At 39.2% G+C, this 21,065-nt stretch overlaps 2 protein-coding genes across 5 annotated transcripts; one reads left to right on the top strand and one right to left on the bottom strand.

Annotated features, from left to right (window-relative positions):
• Positions 1–349: 349 nt before the first annotated feature.
• Positions 350–15,141, bottom strand: zfhx2 (zinc finger homeobox 2). 3 transcript variants are annotated; one of them, XM_024280693.2, is made up of 5 exons: positions 14,674–15,141; positions 11,899–12,057; positions 9,735–9,792; positions 5,421–9,550; positions 350–3,264 (listed from the first exon to the last, which is right to left on the bottom strand). In XM_024280693.2, the coding sequence occupies exons 1-5, from the start codon at positions 14,677–14,679 to the stop codon at positions 2,830–2,832; spliced, it is 4,788 nt and encodes a 1,595-aa protein (XP_024136461.1). In that variant the 5' UTR covers positions 14,680–15,141; the 3' UTR covers positions 350–2,829. The 3 variants fall into 3 exon arrangements, with proteins under 3 accessions (XP_024136461.1, XP_024136460.1, XP_024136459.1); XM_024280692.2 differs by lacking the exon at positions 14,674–15,141 and adding an exon at positions 13,786–14,313; XM_024280691.2 differs by lacking the exon at positions 14,674–15,141 and adding an exon at positions 14,112–14,313.
• A 139-nt stretch (positions 15,142–15,280) lies between these two features.
• On the top strand, positions 15,281–17,731 carry thtpa (thiamine triphosphatase). 2 transcript variants are annotated; one of them, XM_024280166.2, is made up of 4 exons: positions 15,283–15,426; positions 16,548–16,617; positions 16,776–17,270; positions 17,364–17,731. In XM_024280166.2, exons 2-4 carry the CDS (start codon positions 16,548–16,550, stop codon positions 17,462–17,464), a joined length of 666 nt encoding a protein of 221 aa, XP_024135934.1. In that variant the 5' UTR covers positions 15,283–15,426; the 3' UTR covers positions 17,465–17,731. The 2 variants fall into 2 exon arrangements, with proteins under 2 accessions (XP_036073358.1, XP_024135934.1); XM_036217465.1 differs by having other exon boundaries at positions 15,281–15,426; positions 16,776–17,731.
• The last annotated feature ends 3,334 nt before the right edge of the window (positions 17,732–21,065 follow it).

The following is a 21,065-nucleotide window of genomic DNA, read 5'->3' as shown; positions in this document are numbered from 1 at the left end:
TCTTAAGACGCATTTAGGGTTTGATAGAAATGTGGTTTGAGGACCACATGATTTTATCACTTTTAACAAATTGTGTTCTGATGCCTTTATCAAATGAGAAGCTCAGAGTAGGGCCCATGCTCATCCACTTCGAAAAAGGCCAACAGAAGTCTTGGTAATCTCTTATATACAGTATGCCTCATCAACGCATATCTGGGATGTCCCACAAGGAGGAGGTTCCCAGGGAACATCCCAAAACTACAGGAAGTTTTGGTGTTGGACTACTGCCCTTTATATAAAGGGAAAAAGATGGAGGCACCATTAATAGCCAACAGGTCCTGAAGATTGATTGAAACAAATAAACAATTACTTTTGTTGTTCAATAAGTTTTATTTCTTTTACTGAATATCAAAGAAAGCATAATGGAGACCAAACACAAAAGGCAGGTACAGATGAGGGAAAAAAAACCAAAACAAAACATAAGCTTAATCAAAAGTCTAACAATTCTTAACAACACTGCCACGATTATTGTTCAATATTCAAGGAAGTATTACTCTTTTTGAGCAGAGGTGGCATTTAAAAACCATTATGAATCAATAATCCAAAACAGTGATGAGCAGTAATAATAAATCGTATAAGTAGTAGTACAGTTATAACAATAGTGATAAAGTGACAATAAACAAAAAGAGTAAAAAGCAGATCTCCATAAAAATGAATCTAGTTTGGACAGTGCAACACCGTGTTTGAATGTGTGTGCGTGTGTGTATGTGTGTAATCCCAGTCTTGAGATTCAAGCATTCCAGTCCTTTGCTTTACACACAAGATACAGTTTCCAACAGATGTACAACTTATTACTCATTGAAGGACATGGTTAGCGGCTTTGTTTGGAAAAAAAGAAACACACCAAGTGACTCAATGCTGTGGTAATGGCTGTGTTCTGTAGCTTGTGCAAAAAATTGTGGACTAGTGCAAGTGCCAAGCCGTGGGATGTCATTTACAGTTTGCATTACACCCCTCCTGCTCTCTGTCGACCTAAAGATTGCTTTTTGGTTTTTGAATGACAAAGCACAGGGAGGAGGATCACTTTGGAATATCAGTTATTTTTTTTATATATTTCTTTACAAAAGTTTGTTTTAGTTTTGCATTTTTTGTTAAAACTATCAATAGCAACATTAATATACAACTTAATTTGAAGGAAGAAAAAAAACACCTTTAGTTTGTTGAAGATCCTTCAAAACAGCACCATCTTGTTAGCTCAGTCAACTAATTTAGTTTCCTAATTTGCTTCCTAGTATCCGTTAGTCCCTTGAGGATACTTGTTGTACCCTACTATCTCCCTTGTCGTAGTTATTAGATGGCTGATTTTAGGGCGCAAACAGAATTCATCTTCTTTTAAACCCATTTAAGCAAGGCAACAAAGTACAGAAAAACAGTCCATTTTGCAAACCTTGCTTCACCCTTTAGCAGGATTGGCTTTTGACCTCAAAAAATCTGTCACTGCCTATATTGTCATTTGTTAAACACTCAAGAAGTTAATAAAAAAAATATTTAATGTGAAACCTAAATACAGAAAAATGGGTCTTTACCTTCCAGATTGAAGTGAATTTTAAACACATTATACACAGATTATCTGGACTTGAATTAACATGTCATTTCTAGGCGCACCAATGAGAAATGTAAATGTCTTCCTGACTGAAGAGCCATATTCCAAAATGAGATGGGGGTGGGAAGTATAAAGTATTGTTGAAATTTAAAGTAAAAGCAAAAAAAAATGTAATAATTACAGCTGTTGGTAAAGAATGCGGACAACTTTACAGGCAGGAAATGGTTAGATTCCTTCAGAAGTGGATATAAACGTCAATTGGAACAAAGCTCTTCTTTTAAAATACCCAGGTCTAATTTTTGGGCAAGACTCCTAAAGCATGTTTAATTCGAAGAAGAAAAAAAAAAATCAATTTATTTAATATTATGGCGTCCAACATGCATCTTTCAGTAAAAAGACACCAGTATTAGAATGTTTAAAATATTTTCAGAATACGTAAAATCTGTCAAAGTGCAGTATGCCAAAAAAATTCTACTTTCCTAAACTTTTCAAAGCGCAGTCTATTTGGATTGTCATGAAATTATGAAGATGTATTTAAGGAATAATAATTCAACAGCCCTATTCTCTCATTAGTACCTTTTTATATCCCAAATGAGCACACCCCAAGAGTTAAAAAAAAAAAAAAGAAAACCCAAACAAAAATAAAAAAGTATCAGCTTTTCCTTTCCCATTGCTTCAGTCTTTTTGTATTAACAGATTAACCTTTGCCCTAAAAGTGATAGCAGGCATGAGAAATACAATTCCACAGGAGCAAACAGGAAGCCTTCTATTACCAACATTTTATGTTATCATCCCAAAAAACAGAATTGCTGGGCCCATTTGCAAAAGAGAAAAAAGGGTTTAAAAAAACAGATTCAGTCTTCAGGGTAGGATTTAAGCATAGAAAGTCAAGGGCTTTACAAACAATAAGAAGTAAGGTTAATACATACCACAGGGTCAGGACCAAAAACATCAGTATAAAGTGTGTGAGGGCTCAAGAAAATTGAGAAGTTTAAAAGTTTCCCAGACGGCCACAGAGTGACAAGCAGCAAGGAAAGCGTTTGTGTTTGATTCCGGGTGGAGTCTCTGGGTTAACGCATGTCAAGTTGAGTGGAGGTTGAGCAAAGAACAGCGGGCAAAAAGGGATAGCAAATGTCATTTCAAAAGAGTATTAGCTTTAGAGGATTAGTGCTCTAATTTGTTTTTAAATCTGAGGAGCCCAAATGGGTCCGACAAGTGTCATTTTGCAGACCATTTATGATCTGAGTCTAACTGCTGCTGGTGGCCGTCGACAGAGGCAGCTCGATGACTATCTCGCCCTCAGAACCAGCTCCAGAGCTGGCTACGGGGGTGGGAAGAGAGACTTGTGAGCTTGGCAGTATACTGCCCGATCCGCTGGTACTGCTTCCACTTTTGACGAGTGCCGTCGGCTGGCCAAAGTTAGTGGTTCTCAGGGTAGCCAGGTGACGTGGGGAGAAAACATGGGCCCGTGCTGCAGCTCGTGACTCAAAGGAGACTTTGCAGGCGTCGCAGTGCCCCGTCAGGGCCTCCTTTGGCACTGGTTGACCTGGCACTGGAGAGGCTAGAGGTTCAGTGACCGTTAGCTGAACGGGCTTGGGTAGGATGGGCCGATTCGCCTTTAGAGCACTGTACTGCAGGTAGCCTCCTGAGCTCATGTCCACCTTCCCACCTGTTAGAGGAGACTGAGGTCCAAGTTGGGAGATGAAATCAGAAGGAAAAAAAAATGTTTTAGAAGTTTTTATTAGAAACATGCATCATTTCCTCGGTGTTGCAAATTAATCCTTTAAGGTCACAGATGTTGCCGGCGACGTCTGTGACCTTACGTAACTCTTCGACTGTTGATGCGATGAATGTGCATTCGATGATTTTGACGCAAAGAAAATCAGCTTTACACCAAATCGCATTACTTAAGGGGTCATACCATGATTTTCTTTAGTCTTTCAGCGTAAACTATATCCATATATTACCTTTGGAACACTAAAAAACAAATTATCTATGAAATATGAGCAATTTTTGCCAACTCCTTTCATATCCAGAAGTAAAATGACTCAATCTCTGAGGCGTCGCCTTTTGCTCCTCGAGGGTGCCACCCATTTCATGACGTCACCCTAAAGCTGTCTTCGTCAGCGTGTCATCCACACACACACAAAAAAAAAAAACATCGCATTTTTTGTATTGATGAACGCACTGTGTAGCCCTGGTGTTTATTCTAAAAATTTGGCCCAGACAAAATGGTGACAGCTAATGGGTTCATTTTGTGGTGAAATTAGGTAAAAAAAAAACAATAATACAGTAACACCAGATGAACATTTCAGGGTTTATTGAAATAATGAGAACATTGTTCTGATTAGTATTGGCTGTGAAAGTTTTTTTTTCCTCTTTGAGGCATCATCAATCTCCGTATCAAAAATCATTTTCATGTGAACCTTCCTGTCCTTTGAACAATTATCCATGTTCAAACCAACTCTCCCAATTTTTTCCCCCAGAAAATAGTCTGCTCCCTTTCTCCACCAAGAAATAGTTTGCTTCCTTTCTCCATCCGTCTTCCCATTCTACGCCATTCTTGGATATGTTCAGGATCCATCCCAACATGTCATGGCGATTCCTCACCAGAAGTTTCTTCACGAAGTCTGAGTGCTAAAGCGAATTTGTTTTTTTTTGGCGATCACTAAACTGGCTCACAACACAGACTGTGGGTTTCTGCACGACTGTGCAAGGGTGGTGGGCTCGCGAAGTATCTGATTGCTGCTAGCTTTGTGGAGAAAGTGTTTGTGTTAGCCTGGGGGTGGAGCAGACTCTTCCTGGAGGGGGCGGTTCTCACCTTGTGACATCAGCACGTGAGGACCTGCTCATTTTCATGGGTATGGGAGGAGATGCTGCTGAGAGCGCAGATTTTTAGAGGATTACTCATAAATGCGTGAACGGATCAAGATACTCTTTTGGGGTTGTTTATACTGAGGAATGAACAGTATAATACACCTAAATGCTCAAAAGGTTAATTTTTCATGGTATGGCCCTTTTTATTGCTTCATTTTGGTGCAGTGCCACTTTTCTCCACTTCAGAATCAGCAGTAATGATGTTAATTGCATAAGCAGTTGAAGAGTTACGGCAATCCTAAGTTTATCAACACTGGAGCTAAAGCTCTGGTGTTAAAGGAAAAACAGGTTTTTAGCAGAAGAAAAGCTATTAAACGTCAATGTAATGTTATCATAGTACATTTCAACAAACTTCTAATTAAGATTTAATGTCTGAATTCCTTCGCTACATAGTGCACTATATAGTGTGTTCAATATTTTGTAGAGCTGAAATTTCCCACAAGTTTCTGTAAAACTCTCTTGTTGATGCTGACTAAATTGGCAAATATATACAATACATTGCCTTTCAACAATTTTTCATGTGAAAACAAAAGTATTTTAATTTATTTTTTAATAAGCCATCAAAGTTTTCATTATCAGATCACAGTGGACTCATAAATAGTCTTCTTTAAATGTTCACATTTATCAGGTTTTAACATTGGGGAAAATCAGAGGAGTCACATTTTGCAGTATAAAAATAAGAAAGTACTGAGCATGGTGTCCAAATTGCTCTTAAAATCCAGGATGGTTTTTATATTGTTTTTTAGCAGTTAGGGAGTAGTGAGGGAATTCAGACATTGCCTGTTTCCACCCTCCCCCCTGCTGCTGATTAGCTGATTCAGGTGTTTCATTGTTCTGATTGACTGAGCACACCTGACCCAGGTAATGAGCAGCAGGAAATGCATGGAGAGCTGGGGAATAGGCAGGGTGAACCAGGATTGGGCAGCTGTGATCTAATTGTTCCTGTTTGTTGTTAACTTACCAGTTTTTCCTGCTGCAGCCTCCAGCGCTTCTCTTTTGCTCTCGTGTTCTGGAACCAGATCTGGACCACCTTCAGTGGAAGGTTCAATTCACTTCCGATGGCCTCGCACTCCATGGCGTTTGGGTGGGCGCAGGTCTCGTAGCACGACTGCAGGATGGATAGCTGTAGGCAAGACAAGTGAGTGCGTGGCCGACGGCTGGATGAGTGGGACAGAAAGCCGCTGTCTCCTGGGCTCGATTTAGCCACGGCTGGAGTGGAGGGGCTGGCCACTTTAACTGAGCTCTGGGTATTTGGGCTCACTGGTGCAATGTTGGGTGTGGGAGGAGGCGGGATGGTGCGAGCGCTGTGTGTGGGAAGAGCCAATTGTTCTCTTGACAGCGTGTTGATTTTAATGGGGACTTTGGGGGTCCAGTAGTTCAGCCCGTTCTGTTTTTGTGGCACCACTGCCGTCACTGAAGCCCTGTTATTGATGGGAGTTGTGGCCAGCTTTGGTACCATGCGGTTAGCTATTCCCGGTCCAGATGTCATCTCACTTCCATCGTCTTTTTCCTCATCTGTCTTTTCCTCTTCGCTTTCTTCTGCTTTTTGTGGATGAGGTGGCCTAGGGGCGATTGGAATAAGGTCCCTGGGTGCTGCTAAGAGCACTGGGGTACTGACTTTGGGTGTGACTTTAACCATAGTGACATTGCTGGTGGTTTCAGGATGTGTCTTTGGCATAGCTGAAGCGCTGCTGCTCACAGGAGATCCCGCAGCAGTGGAACTCATCTCCTTGGGCTTGATGGGAACAGGGGTTATTTTTTTCACCATGACTGCTTTGTCTAAGTCTTTTCCGGGCTCTCTGTCTGTTTTTATGAGGGTGCGCACGATTGGAGTGGCAGTGATGCCCCCTGTGTTGTTTGAAGCAGACTTGTTGGAGAAGATAGGCTTGGAGAGAGGCCAAGTGAATTTGATGAGAGGCTTTCCAACAGCCGCCAGCGTCCCGTCGCTGATAAAACGCACCTCTCCTTTTCTTTCCCTTGCTCTCATGTTCTGGAACCAAATCTGCACAACTTTCTTTGGAAGGTGAACCCACTCGGAAATCTGTTCAAACTCATGCTTCCCCGGATTTGGGTCTTTGAAATAGCAGCCGTACAGAATGTCAAGTTGTTCAGCCTGAATGATGGTCCTTGAGCGCCGCATGTCTCTGTACCTTTTTCCTTTGGACTTCCTCTGCTGCTGCTGCTCCCGGTCCTTCTCCTTCTCTCGCTCCCTCTCCATTAGCATGGCATTCATTTTTGCTGCTGCTCGTGCGTTGATGTGGGGGGTTGCAATGTTGCTACAGTTGACCAGATTTATAGGGCTGTTTGACGGAGACATGGCGGCGATGGATTCTGGCTTAACCTGCACGACAACCAAACCTTTGGAAGTGGGCCGTAAGCCGAGCCCGTCCAGCAGTTGTCCCTTCTGTGCTGCAATACTATCAGCAAGAGAGGAGGGTGAAGAAACAGATTTGGAGTTGTTCTTCCCCATACTCAGATCCAAAGCGGACTCGCAGTCATCCCCGTTTGACAGGTAGGGAGACAACGGGCTGTGAGAAGATAGAGACTGGGACAGGATGGAGTTGGAAAAGCGTGTAACATTTTGGGGATTAGAAAAAAGTGGCATCTTGCCCCCATCAGTGAGCATTGAGGGAGGAAGAGAGAGAACGTAAGGGTTAAGAAACTGTGCAGAAAAGGGACCGAGCGACAACGGAAATGAGTGTAGAGCACCAGGGGCAATCCCAGCAATATCAGTTGTCGAGGAGTGTGAACTTGGAGGATCCCCCTGAGCCTCCAACTCCAGATCCACGTCTGGATCTGGTCTCTCACGCTTCACCTCCACCTCATCCCGCTCAAACTCGCCTTTCCGTTTTTTCCTCTTGCCTCCGTGGCTCCCCCCACCTTCATCATCTTCATACTCATCCTCTGCGTCAGACAAGAACACAGTAGTGGAGCGCAGTACCTTCCCGCCAGCTGACCCGTTGGGAGCATCTTGCTGGGTTTCAACTTTAGGGGGACTTTCATGGCTCTCTTTAACCACTTCATTCTGACTTTCCTCATCAGAAACAATAACTGAGGTGTAGACCTCATTTTCTGAGTCTGACGTCAGACAGGAATCTTCTTGACCCTTACTTCCAACAACTCTAGGCTTGTGCTTCCTTCTAGTACTGGACAGGTCTATGGCCCGCCCACTCGTAGCCTGAACATCACTCTCAGACTCACCCTCTGCTATGACTAGCATACTTTCCTCATCATCATCATAGTCCTCGGAGCCTTGGAATCGTCCTGAAAATCGTGTCAGTCGCTCCACCTCCGTTGCCCTCTGTCTTTGCTTTGCCTGACAGGCTTGGGTCAACCACCTTCGTACCTCTTCTTCGGACAGACCGACCTCTCTGCCCAGAGCTTCGCAGTCCTCGTGAGGAGGACTGGCGGCATCTGCTTCACTGCGCGACTCAAAGAAGGCCCAGAGCACCTCTGACTGGAACTCTGATAGCACCGGAAGGTCTGGATAACTGGATCTCACTGGTTTGGAGTGGAGACGAGTTTGGTTTGTAGTTAAGGCATTGGAGCTCGGGTTGGACTTTGGGGAATCACCAGGGCTGGTGAGGGGTTTTTGAGGGGTAGAATCTGGGCTGAGTGTAAGATTTAAATTTACAGGACTGAGGCTTGCATTGCTCGGCATGGATGTAGAAGGTGAAACGTTATTGCAGAGGCTCCTCTCCGTGGCAGCTTGGGAGAGGTTTAACGCGGCCGCTTTATCAGCATCCGACTCCGGCTGGTTTGTGGCAGCGTTTCTGTCTGATGAGCTGCTGCGACGCTCCTTCTGCCTCCTGCCTTCATTACTGTCAACTTTCACCTCTGTGCTGTCACATTGGTAAAGTTCTTCGCACTTCTCTTCCTTTATATTGAATGAACCCCTCTTAAGGTCATCTCTCATCTGGTCTTCAGAAGTCTCGATGCTGTCCTTCTTCTCTTGCTCTCCCTCAGACTGTACAGTTTGCTTTGGGTCTTCCTGAGAAGGCTGTATGTTTAGGAGTCCGGCAGAGGGCCACTGGTTCTGTAAGCTGTTAAGTCTTTGGGTTAGGAGGGCTTGCTGGGCTGCACCGAGGCCTACAAATGGCACACATTGGGTGAGGAGCTGGCCTTGCTGGTTCTCCTGATGCTGCTGCGTTTGGGCTTGAAGCCCATTCAGGATCAAGGGCATTACCATTTGAGGCTGAGGCACGAGCTGAGGCGCAGCAGCACCAGGAGCAGCGCTGGCCGTGAACAGGGAGGGGAGCAGGGAGTGCGACAGGGTGTTGGGACTGGAAGTGAGAAGGGTGAGAAAGGCAGAGACCGCTTGAGCCGAGGCCACCGGGGAGGCGAGAAGGGATTGAGCCACTTGTGAAGTCGGAATCTGCTCGCCCTCTTTAGCAGAGGTTGGCATTAGTGTCCCAGGAGCAGCGCTGGTGCTGGAGGTGACTAAATGACCCGTTTCATTTCCAGAAGTCACTACAATATTTGAGGCGCAGGCGGCATTACCTCTCAGGTTAGCAGCAGCCGTTGCACTGTTTACAGTTTGTGCGACCATTCCAGCATTTCTACTGCGAGTCTGGTGTAGGACAGATTTCATATGGCTCTCAAGGGTGATGGCATGATTGTAAGAGACTCGGCACACAGCGCACTGGTAGGGTTTGTTCAATGTAAATGGCCGGGCTGAAACTGAGGGAGACTGAGGATTACTTTCTGCACCTTGCTTTGCAGGACCTGTCGTCATTCTCTGAATGTGGGAAGTGGAAGTGTAATGAACACTCAAGGCAGTTCTGCTGGAGAAACTTTCCTGGCAAGCATTGCATTTGAATGAGCGGGTATTATTTTCAGCTGGCACACCATTTTTACCGAGTGACTTTTCACTTGTGTCGGGCATTTCTGTGCTTTCGGTTGCATTTTGTTGTTTGGCTCCTGCGATTGGGGTTTCCTCCTCTTCTTGCTCTTGTTGAACTTTACCTCCCTCCTGCTCCATTGCTCTGTCTTCATCCATGTCTTTATCTCCGAGCATCTGGGTAGAGTTGGAACTCTCGCGAGACTGCCGGGACTCTGAACTGCTGTCTTCAGTGTGTAAAGATTCGGTATCTGAAAATATAAGAATTTAATAAATTGAAGATTTTATGGCTCTGTTACCTACTATACTGAGGAAAAAAACAGTCAAACTTTTTTTTTTTCACCTAAGATCTTAACCAGTGAGATTGTTTTGACCTTTACTGTTTCAACACACAGAAAACAGTTTCAAAATAAGAAAAAAAGAGAGAAAACACACCTGTTGACTGTGGAGCTTGATTTTCCTCTTCTTCACTTGCACTTTGTTTTAAAACAATCTGTGAAAAGAAATAAAGCTGGTTAATTTATTTTTATTTACAACTACACATTCCTCAGGAGCAGAGCACATTTATGGAGCACGACTTAAATGGCCTTTCATTTGTTTCTTTGCCTAAAAGCATAAATTAAACTGCCTGCAATCAATTTAACTGCTGGAAATAAATTCCACTTGTCTTAGAAAAAAGAAAATAAGAGTTTTACTGTATGTTTTGGTGCAATTTTTGAGTTTGCAAAACAGAACTGTGCAAACTTTGGATTCTTTTAGGCACGAAAAAGTAAATTACTGGGCTGTCAAGACTGTAAAATGTGCAAATCGACTCAAAAAACTTTGTAATGTATCATTGCTAAATGGTAAACAAGTTTAAAAATATAAATCTTTAAATCTATCTGTAAAATGACAAATTTGTTTTCTTTCTGAACTAAAGAAAATTACAACTTTAATATAAAACTCAGTTTGCAGCAGTTTAAGTGAAAATCATCAAAATACTGTACATCTAAACACCCCATACTACTGGCATCAAAGCTAATTTAATTAAATCATTTTAGAAACTTCTACAAAACCAAAAGTTTCAACAGTTTTAACATTAAAAACATAAAAAAAGTAAATAGATAAAAAAAATGTTAATGAACAGATGCTCTTGACCTGAAAATGGCCATAAAAAAGCTGTTTCCTAACAACCAAAGAGTCTGCACTACAGCGACAAAAAGTTAACTCCCACAAGCAAATCATTCAAGAAAGTTGCAAATCCTCTCAGAAGTATGTGCTTAGCTCAAGGTCAAACTGTACAATGCTCGAGAAAAAAAAAAAACTGCCGACCACTTAAGTTCTTCAACTCTGACTCAACAGGCCTCAGCTGGCATGTTAAATGGAGCTCATTACAGTGTAACTCGAAAATGACTGAACATATATAGTTTGTTCTGAATGGTTAATATGAGGAAATTCCCAAAACCTTTATGGAGAAGAAGTCAAAAACATGGCAGCTCTATCATTTTGATATCTCTTTTGTCAAACTCGAGCTCATCTGCGGATCAGGATCCTCAAATGTGAGGCCATCTGTGTCACAGCTTGAACCAAAGTGGGTCATACAACACAACAACATGCATGTTAGCAAATCTGCAATTGATTGACTTCAAAAATGTTGATCAAGGTGCCAATGCCATTTTTGGAATAAAAAGAGTACAAACAAATGGCTGCAACACTTGCGGGTTGATTTTTATCGTCTACAAACTTTTAATCAGAAAATAAAATATTAAAATGTAGTGAGCCAGACAATGTATAACCAGAATTACTTTTTCCTTTAATGTCGTTTCCTAAACTTGAAAGAACAAGGAGTAATAGGCAGTAAGAAACACAAAGTTTTAATACTGTTCAGACAAAAATTTACCCGACTAAACCATGTAAAACATTTAAATTGCAAAAATGTGTGGTTCAACTTAATTAATTGTTCATTTTATAATATTTTTAAGGATGCAAGGATGTACTGGTGGGTGGAAGACACGAAACTCTCTTAATAATACCAGATCTGCCCCCTTTTTTTTTTTTTTAAGAAAAAGCACCAAGAGACAAAACTGAAAAAGTTTAAAGTATTTTCACTGTCTGGTTTACATTCCAACTCCTTTACAATGTTGCTATAACTTCCCTCTTAACTGATGATCGAGGAAGGAATGACAAATGATGTCCAAGCAAGTTTTCTTATACCATAACATTTAATGTAGTGGGAGGATGCACTGCCAACTTCACATCATAATACCTCAGCATTAATCGACCATTTTGTCATGCTTATCTAAGGTTTCAGAGTTATTTTAGGTTGAAGTGGAATAAGTCTGCAATGCTTTTGCTTTTGAAATAATGAATGTTCAAAGTTCCTACTCTGTCTTGTCCCTTTAATATGGAAAACAACTCCTGTTCATGTATCAAATGTCAAGGTTTTGAACATTTTTAACCAAAAAAGTAACTAAAGAGTTAGATGAAGAAATGCAACATTTGTTAAACCTGAAATCTAACTATTTAAACTGTTAGAAGTACATTAAAAAAAAATAAATAAGTATGACCAAATTAAAAATAGTAATTGCCATCACATGACTTTGTACATAAAAAGACTTACAATGTCCAGCAGCCGGTTGACACACGATGGAAGTACGCTGTGTTGCTCATTGAGATGTAAAGACAAGGAAGATCTGTTTGATTGCCCTTGCTGGCAGAGGGGGCACACCCACTTTGCCACTCCATTCCTTTGACTGCGCACCAACTCTCCAGACTCCTCCTGATGAAGAGAAAAATTTGAAAAGGTATTTCAAAAATTGAGGAAAAGCCCATTTAAGACGCACTCCAATGAAAACTGTGTTTTTAACATGTTGTTCTGGCACTTTTCTCCTGATGAAGGACATTTATAAGGAAATTTAAGCTTAAAGTTGCATTTCTGAGTGTGACTTTATTCAAATGGCCATATATTAGGAGCAGACCAAATAAAATGTCGTTGAAAAAGCTTGTAGTTATGATGTAGTAGCTACAATCGGCGGGCTAAAAGGTCTGTGCTCTGCTCCATTCTGATGCATCCGCTTGCAGACAAATAGATCCATGTACATCTTTGTTTTTGGCTGGACAGCTCAAATTTTGTTTGCCTTTTTTGTTGTACCGGTATTGTTGGGGTACTGAGAAGGGCTGTAAGCTAGAAGGAGAGCGTGTAAACAAATGACGGAAAGTGGGGGCAGGCAGGCAACTTAGGAGGTGAATTTCTGAGGCCTACAGCCACTTTGCAGAAACTATATCCTAGAAAACAACACGGGTTTTTTTATTTAAAAAACAGCATGATCACAATTAAAAGACCACTAAGAACGCTTTTACAATAGATCAAAAGATGATCAAAGAAGAACTTTTAAACTGAATAGATGAAAATTAATTGGTTTGATTGTGATGTAATTTTTGTTCGTTTTTGTTTTGGTGAGGGGAAAAAAGCTTCTTCTTGTTCAACAAAGTAATTTAGCTTTGTATTTGCCAGCCTGACAAGAAAAAAGTGCAACTTTTATATTGTGATTGTACTTTTATAAGCTATTTGCTTCAAATAGTTGGCACATCTCTCAAATCACCTTAATAAATAACTTTAAATTAGTAGAAAAAGCCATCTACGCTCCACTTTAGAATTAGCCAAATACCTTAATCGTTTTTTACGTTGCATTTATTTCAGGAAAATTACTCTAAGTCTATTTAAGCAGTTCTGACACGTTTAATCGATGTTTTGCTATGACTACATCAACTGTTCAAGTAAACTGAACAAAGTTTGCAACAGGTTTTACATGTTATGCTTCATACATTTTTAAATTTCAGCTGATATTACCCCCTCAAATGTGCTTAGGAGATAGAAATAGCTCAACAACAACCCAAAATGATCCCGACACGAGCGTATTTCTTCCACTTTTGGCAGGTACTGCAGCCCTTGAGAGGCGCATTCCTAGTCCCATGCTGCATTAGCGTAACAACTACAGTAATACATAAAACCCCTACTTTGCGGGAACGACGCAGACCGTAAGTGGCGAGTGGTGTTTTTTTATGGGTTTAACTATAGAATCGATCATCCCAGCTACAGTTCAATCAACTATCCATGCTTACGAGGAGAAATACCAACACAGATTCCACCCTCACTTCCTCGTCATGCCAATTAGCAAGCTAGCGGGGTTATATGACCAGATTATTATTTCGACGAGTAGGCATCGCTAAATAAAAACACCCAGTTTGGTAAGCGTGTGACTGTTTGTAAAACAATAAAAGGTAAAAATAAAACTCGCCCTTCGTCTTCTAATCCTAATAGGCTAATTACGAGTTAGTCTAATTAGCTGTGCCAACGAGACAAATCAATTAGCTAGCAAGCTAGGTTGTGAATCCCCCCAAATAACGTCGCATTACAGCGGTGTTTGTGAACCCTTGGTAGCTTTTTGCTAAAATAAAAATATTAATAATAATTCTGCGAAGGTGTACACACTTAAAGGAAACTCACGGCATACGTCAGCATAATCTTTTGGCTCTCGGTTAGCGCTGGGCCATCAGTAAATTAATAAACAAAAGGACTGGGACTGTTAACAGTCGTGTCACTTTGCTAGCTAGCCTGTTAGCAGGCAGAGATAATTAAGGGCTCGTCAAACTGTCTCCAACTAGCTGCCCTCCACTCCTGACAAACTCCGCCTGTACACGACAGGAGCTGCAGCTTCAAACCATCGACTGAGTTCATCCAGGATAGCCAGAAAAAAAATCTCCACTCGGTGAGCTGGAGATTCCCAAAAAAATAAAAATAAAACAAACCTCGGCCTCGAGTTATTTCCTTACCCCTCTGATTGTGGGCTGCCAATCGGGCATCTAGTGTTGCACTGCCCGCCTCCTGCTGCTCAACAGCGCAAATTGAGGCCTAGCCGGACTAAAGCCATTTAATTAATGAACGTGGGCTCCGCTTACAGATGTGTTAAGAACGCTCGCACCCCCTCCTCCCTATCCGCCAAGTAGAGCCCCCTTTTCCACGCGTCCCAGCGCTCAAATCTACGTCCTAAACACTCGTGTGGCAACACATGGTCATTTAAAGTATTAATTTGCAGCTTCGAGTCGCAATTGGAGTAAGAATTAAGCGATACAAAGCGACTTGAAGCGGACGACGTGCGTTCGCCTCGACGATGGGGGTGGCGTAGGAAGAGCAGGCGATAGAAAAGACGAGAGGGAGAAAAAGTTTAGGATTTAATTTTGGATTTCTGTTTAGGGATCGGGTGGAACGTCTTTCGCTCGTTCGTTGTTTTCACCAGCAGGAAGAGCCCGTCTCTCCGCTTCAATCGGTGCAATTAACCGGTCACGAACGACAATTAATTAAGTTCGGAGCAATTAGCTAATGCGTTTTTTTTACCTGCATGGTCTCCGCTCCAGCACACACGCGCACGCACACACACACTGTGGCTCCTCACAAGTGAAAAGTTTTCTTGCTTGCCTGCCCTCCTCCTCTCCTGTTCTCCCCCTCCCTTCATTCGCCTTCTCTCCTTCCCCTCTTCCCTCTAGTAAACAGACCACAGCTCCCCCCAAGGCTGATTGCTGACATTCAGAGGGGACATACTTGGCTATCGAATCACTTATGTAACCCCACAGATATTACATATTATTAATTTAAAAAAAAAACGTATTAAGAAATATAAAAAATAATTTTAAAAATCAATTTTCTTTCAATGTGAAACACTTCTTCGTGATCACATTAAAGGTGAATAATAAATGAGTCCTCATTCTGCCTATTTGGATTGAATTAAAGAGTAAGACGACTCAGTTAGATATAAATAATGTATTTATTACAGGGGGAAAAACTCATCCCAATCCCCTCCGTATAAATTATGAGATGTTTCCAATCAAGTAATAGGTGTGGCGAACTTCAGTGTGTGGAATACATATTTATGAAGCGGTGCGGATTAGAACTGCACCATCTGTATGCTTCTGCGTTGCTAGGGCAGGAAGTGATTATCCCGAATGCCCCGATAGGTGCCCCTCATTATGCCTGTTCAAAATTAAAGTTCCTTCTCTGTTGTGGGAGCACCCCGTCTTCATTCTGTCGCCAGTTTTTTGTTGTTTTATACGGAATATATTGGGTTTACAAATAAAGACATCAAATGTGAAGGTATGTGCAAAATAAGATATTATTTTAAATGTTTATTTTGTTCGAATCCAATTTGTTGTAACTTGTTCAAGCCTCACGCGGCAGGTGATTCATTGCTGTGCCTGCAACGCTCGTAAGCTTTTTAGAAACTGTGCACAACAGTTTGAATTTATTTAAATGTTTATTTTACAGTAAAATGATAATAATAATAATGATTAAATATTTGCTAACTTATTTTTCAAAATCAATTGCGATCACTGCAGATTAAAGAACACAGATACACAGCTATGTGCTGTATTTTTATTTATAATATATTTTATAATAAAAGCTTTAGTGAAGAGATTCGTGCACATTACTCAGTGGCAAATATATCGATTCATGTGTTGGGTAGCACAGTTTCGGTTTTCCAGCTAATTGAAACTTATCCATGTAATGCAATAAACAATAACTCTTCAACATTAACATTTTTCTTGTAGTAAAAAAAACAATAAATAAATCAAATTCATTCTATGTATCTCTTTTTATGCACACCAAAGTCACAACCATTAACATCAAAAAAGGGAAAAAATGCAGACTCACAGTCAGTCCTGCAACACAAATATGACATACTGTAAACTGAAATAAACGACAATTAAGTTTATTTATTTTATTTTTTGCTATGAAATATTGTTATAATTGAGTAATAATAATAAAAACACCAATTTCCTCACATCTTGTGCTCTTTTTTTGTATTTAGACTAGATAAACAGATGAATTGGACTTAATATGATTATTTAATGCAGAGCTATTTTGCAAAAATAAATGTGTTGCTTTCATGCTACCTAAAATTAGTTATTTCGTGTGTTTTTTTTAAATAATAAGAATAAAAAAAAATATGGATTTGAATGTATTTGCACCACTAGTGGACAGTGCTTGTTAAAAATCTGAGTCCTACAGTTTATTTTATTTTCTTTCTCTTTCTATTTCCTAGTTTTGAAGAATTATTATCTTACTTGGATATGATCTTAATTTAAATTTGGAAACACACAGCAATGTACTTTATAATTAATCAGTATTTTATTCAACTTTTCTTTAAACCATGCATGTTAAAGTGAGTCATTTTAATCAGATTACTTTGCTTATCACTGATCTTGTTGTTTCAGATGAGTGTGGAAGTGGAAAGAAAATTTTTATGCAGTGAAGACACCTTAAAAATACTTCAGAAGATTGGAGGTATGTACTTTTTGTGTGTTGTACACATTCACAAAAAATGCTTAAACAGAAAATTGATCAATTACCACTAAATAACTTTTCTAATCCTTAAAGATAGTAAGTCTTAGTAGTATTTATTTTATGTACACGTTTATGTAATATTTTGAATCTTTCCACAGATTGTCTTGGCCAGCGTCAGTTTCATGACCAATATTTTGACTCTCCTGGGTTTGAGCTCACTTTGAGAGACTTCTGGCTGCGCAAACGGAAAGGATGCTGGGAGTTGAAGTGCCCGGTCTCAACAGTCAACAGGACAGGAGAGCTGAAGGAAGAGCAATCTCTGGCTGCAAAGCTGTGTACTCATTACAAGGAGATAACTAATCTGCCTGAAATTCAGCAGAGAGTGAAGGAGGTCATAGAAGGCCCATGTGGAGACCCAGACACAGAGACCACCCCCTCGCAGGAAGATGAGCTGTGGCTGAGCAAACTCAATCTGGTGTGCTTTGCAGAGTTTACAACAGTGCGCCGGTCATTCACTTTAGAGGAGGGGGTGCAGATAGATCTGGACCAGGCTGACTTTGGTTATCACGTGGGAGAGATAGAGGTCCTCATACCAGAGGGAGGAGATGTGCATTCTGCTCAAGAGAAGATCAGAGATGCCGCTCAAAAACTGGGTGAGCTCAAAGCCTGTAAATGGACCCTGACTGCGGTTATCTGTGATATGATGTTCTCCAAACTAGTGACTTTTTTCTTCTTTTTTTTTGCAGGCCTTAGTGGAGATGAGCGAGTGGAAGGGAAAATGAATGTTTATCTTAAAAGATATCATCCAGAGCACTACGCAAAGCTACTGAGTGCACATGTTTTGTAGAACATTATGCACTAAATAATTATTAGCTATCATTAAAACTGTAAAATTCATGTTTTATTAATGAAACAACCTACAATAATTGTATCAAAAAGATGTTGCTTTAGCTGGAAAGAATGTGTTAATCTGATATAATGATAGCTCAGGAAATAGAGCTTATTTATTATCACCGTTTAGCTCTTTGTTTCTCTTACTTTGCACTACTGGGTAGTCACTTTAAGATGGAAACAATATATTTGAAATATTCTAATAAACTATTTAAAAATGTCACTTGTTTTCTTAATTATGGATGTTTTCTTTCAATAATTGCTAAGGTTTTTGTGTTTATTTTATTGCATGTACTTGAAAATAGCAATACTATATCTGCAACTTCACTCACAAAAAACACAACTTTTTCTCTTAACAGTGAATTTAAACCCATTTATGTAAATGTCTTGGTGCTTGGTGTATATGAAACCCCCGCAGTATGTTAAGTAGTAAAGATAACATGCAGTAAAGTTATCAAGTGGAATTTGGGGGATTTATGCCATGAATAGGGAACAGTGTTAGTATTTCTAGCTGTTCCCAGCAGCATTGTTCAAATGAAACTTGTACAAATGTGTGACACAATTTGGAAATGACTTTAGAATAAAATGGCTACATTTAAATTGTGCTCGAGAGGTGGGAAGAGGATCCAAAAACAGAAAAAAAGATTACTTCAAAAAGAAGTAATAATAATAAAATAAATGAGTAGAAGGAAAATTTGTCATCCAAATATTTATAAGTAAGAATAAAAAGTATCTGGTAAAAAAAAATACAGAAAAACTTCATAACAGTTTGAACTTGTGTAGTTTAAAGTCAAATTTATTTGCAGATTCTGAATTTAAAATTTAAAAATAAAAAAGAAACTTTTTACTATATTTGGTTTGGTAAAAAATGTCTTACAGATGAAATGCAGTATTAAAGCTTTTACTGCACATCATTGCTGCTATACCATCATTCCAAACAAGTTTGTTGCACTGATGTGTTCGGTTTGGTTGTACAGTCAAAGCTAAATGACTTTATCTGCCATTATTATGCATCCTAAGTATAAATGGCTCAAATATGTCATACAAAAAAGTAAAAGGACAGATACAGCCCACTGTTTATCATCATAAGTTTAGTTGAGGAAAAGTAACAAGTATACCACAGCAAAACTACTTGTAGGATAACAATTTTTACCTAAAGTTACTTAAAAGTAACAGTAAATGTAACTTACCTATGTCTATTTTGTGCATTTATGGTGAAGAGGAGCATCATTCAGCCAAAACTGAGTCAACATTATTAAGAATGTAAAGATATTTAAACAAACTCCTCCATACCTCATATAATTACAATTTCTCCGCCCTATATACTACTGATATCCATAGATTAGATTTTTTGTTTTGTTGTTTTTTTATGTGAAAACTTGTTTTTTTTTTTGCACCTTAAAACTGTGAATATGCTGCTGTGGTGAAGGAATTTCTCCCAATTAGGGATCAATAAAGCATTCCCTTATTTTATATTCAAAATATGTATTAAATATGTAAGATTTTGGTAAAAAAAAAAAAAAAAAAGTAGTGTTACATTTCATTTAGCTTAAAATGTTATACCAATGCACTTATTTAGTGTTTAGTCTAACAATAAGTGACTTGTAAATGGTGTGCAATTAAATAAATCCAAATAAAATTGTGTTTTGTCACGTTAACAGTAATTATTCCTGGAGCCAAAGAGAAATACTTGATATACTTGACCAAAAAACAATGTGATAGTGTTTCTGACTTCTTACTGAGTACTATCTTAATTTGTATCATTTAGAAATTCTTTGACGCCACTTCAGATTAAAATAGACACAAGTTGTTGCAAGCCAACAATAGAGTCATTTCCACAGCACAAAATCTTACTTTGAAAACATCACACAATGAAATTCTTTCATAGATAGTGGGACAGAGAACAGAAACTTCTGTGATAGCTGCATGAGATCGAATGGAGCTCAAGATGACGGGAAAACTGCAACAACACATAAGATGAGCTCAATTTAGAAATGCAGTAATAGTCATTTTGGTTAACCAAAGTGTTGTATCACATCAGATTGTTCTGTCTTATGACACAAGTACACTAAATTAAAATGAAGTTTGGTCACTATCCTGTATTTACTGATTTGTAGGAACTTTAAGTGAAAAAAATAGTTTCAAGCTTTGAATGTCAGGTGAAGGATAGCACTTGATTTTTACACATCTAAGCATTTTCACCAGCTGACACATCCCATGTTTTTTTTAACTTATGAAAAGTAATTTTGATCACAGGATGACTAAAGCCATTGATCCAACACAAACATCAACAGGGGTTCTGTTTAGGCTTACACTAAATGGTCTGTTCACATAATGTTGCAGCTAAGTTTGCTGTTCTAATGTTTTCTGTATGTGCATATTGGGCTATTAAATCAAAATATAAATATATTTTTTATAAAATGTTTGAGGAAAGACTTTTAAAAGAGCTTTGTTGTCCTACTTTTGCATGATATTATAAAAATAAATGCTTTGCCTCGCCTATCTGTTTCACTGTGTTGATTTCAAGGATACTAAAATTAAATTAATCCCTTTTAAATTCAGTCCTTTGCTACAAGAGCTGCACATTCATGCTAAAAGACTAAACCAATTTGTATCAATTCAGTTCCCAAATTATTTTATTATTCCCAAAAGCAAAGTTAAAGTCCATATATTGGTGGATTAAATTAATCATTAGAAGAAGATCACAATTTTGTGTGTAAATTTGATTTACCATTCAACTTATTTTGCTTTGACAACAATTTAAATTTCCAAACTAAAGTTTTTCATCATGAATTAAAGATTTGTTACTTAACCAGTACTTTAAACTGTGAAAAATGTCAACCTTCATTAGAAAATTGATAAATTCTAATGGTAAAAATGGTCAATCATTAGATAGGGCTACACTACCTTCTTAGAAGGCCATTTTTTAATTTTGTTTTTGTAGTCAGAACCCCGTTCACTCATGCACAACACTCACACTGATAGTGGCTCTGCTGGCACCAACCTATAACCACCAGGAGTAATGTGGAGTTCAGGGTCTTGCTCAAGGACACTTTGACATGGGCAGGCAGGGCAGGAACTGAACCTGCAATCTTCTGATAAGAGGTTGACCACTCTACTTCTGCAACATTTTTATGAAGGAAAAAAAACTAACAGGAAAACACTTTCTCTTTTTACTTGAAAATAATAAGAGAACAAAAAAGTGCACGATCAGATACATTTGATTAATCAATTTAACACAAAATTACTTTCAGAGTTAAAAATTAGAAAGCTGTGTAATTAAAGAATGTACATAGTAACATATTAGATTGTGCAGAATGATTGAGCAATTTATCTGTAGAATGCAGGTGTAGTGAAAAAAGTAAGACCCTGATGTAACTCAGTCCACATTATGTAATTTTTTCTTTGTTTTTTGCTGAGTTTTGATTTTTTTTTTTTTTGTCCAATTTGTCGGTGATTAAAAAAATCTTTCCCTTTGTAAAATGTTGTATATGGTTAGTGATTTCTTTTTTTGTTTATTTTTTTTGTTGCACCCCAAACATATAGATTCAAAATTC

The sequence above is a fragment of the Oryzias melastigma genome, linkage group LG20, assembly GCF_002922805.2.
Source record: "Oryzias melastigma strain HK-1 linkage group LG20, ASM292280v2, whole genome shotgun sequence".
In the NCBI taxonomy this organism is placed as follows: Eukaryota; Metazoa; Chordata; class Actinopteri; order Beloniformes; family Adrianichthyidae; genus Oryzias; species Oryzias melastigma.
The sequence above is the reverse complement of the archived record's forward strand: the minus strand, read 5'-3'. Positions and strand labels throughout refer to the sequence as shown.

Coding starts and splice junctions, on each gene's coding strand:
- thtpa (XM_036217465.1), top strand. CDS start 16,548: ATGAGTGTGGAAGTGGAAAGAAAATTTTTATGCAGTGAAGACACCTTA. Junction 16,618..16,775: donor AATACTTCAGAAGATTGGAG/GTATGTACTTTT, acceptor ATCTTTCCACAG/ATTGTCTTGGCCAGCGTCAG.
- zfhx2 (XM_024280691.2), bottom strand. CDS start 14,141: ATGCCCGATTGGCAGCCCACAATCAGAGGG. Junction 12,058..14,111: donor GGCAGCCCACAATCAGAGGG/GTAAGGAAATAA, acceptor TCTCTTCATCAG/GAGGAGTCTGGAGAGTTGGT. Junction 9,551..9,734: donor TCAAGCTCCACAGTCAACAG/GTGTGTTTTCTC, acceptor TTATATTTTCAG/ATACCGAATCTTTACACACT.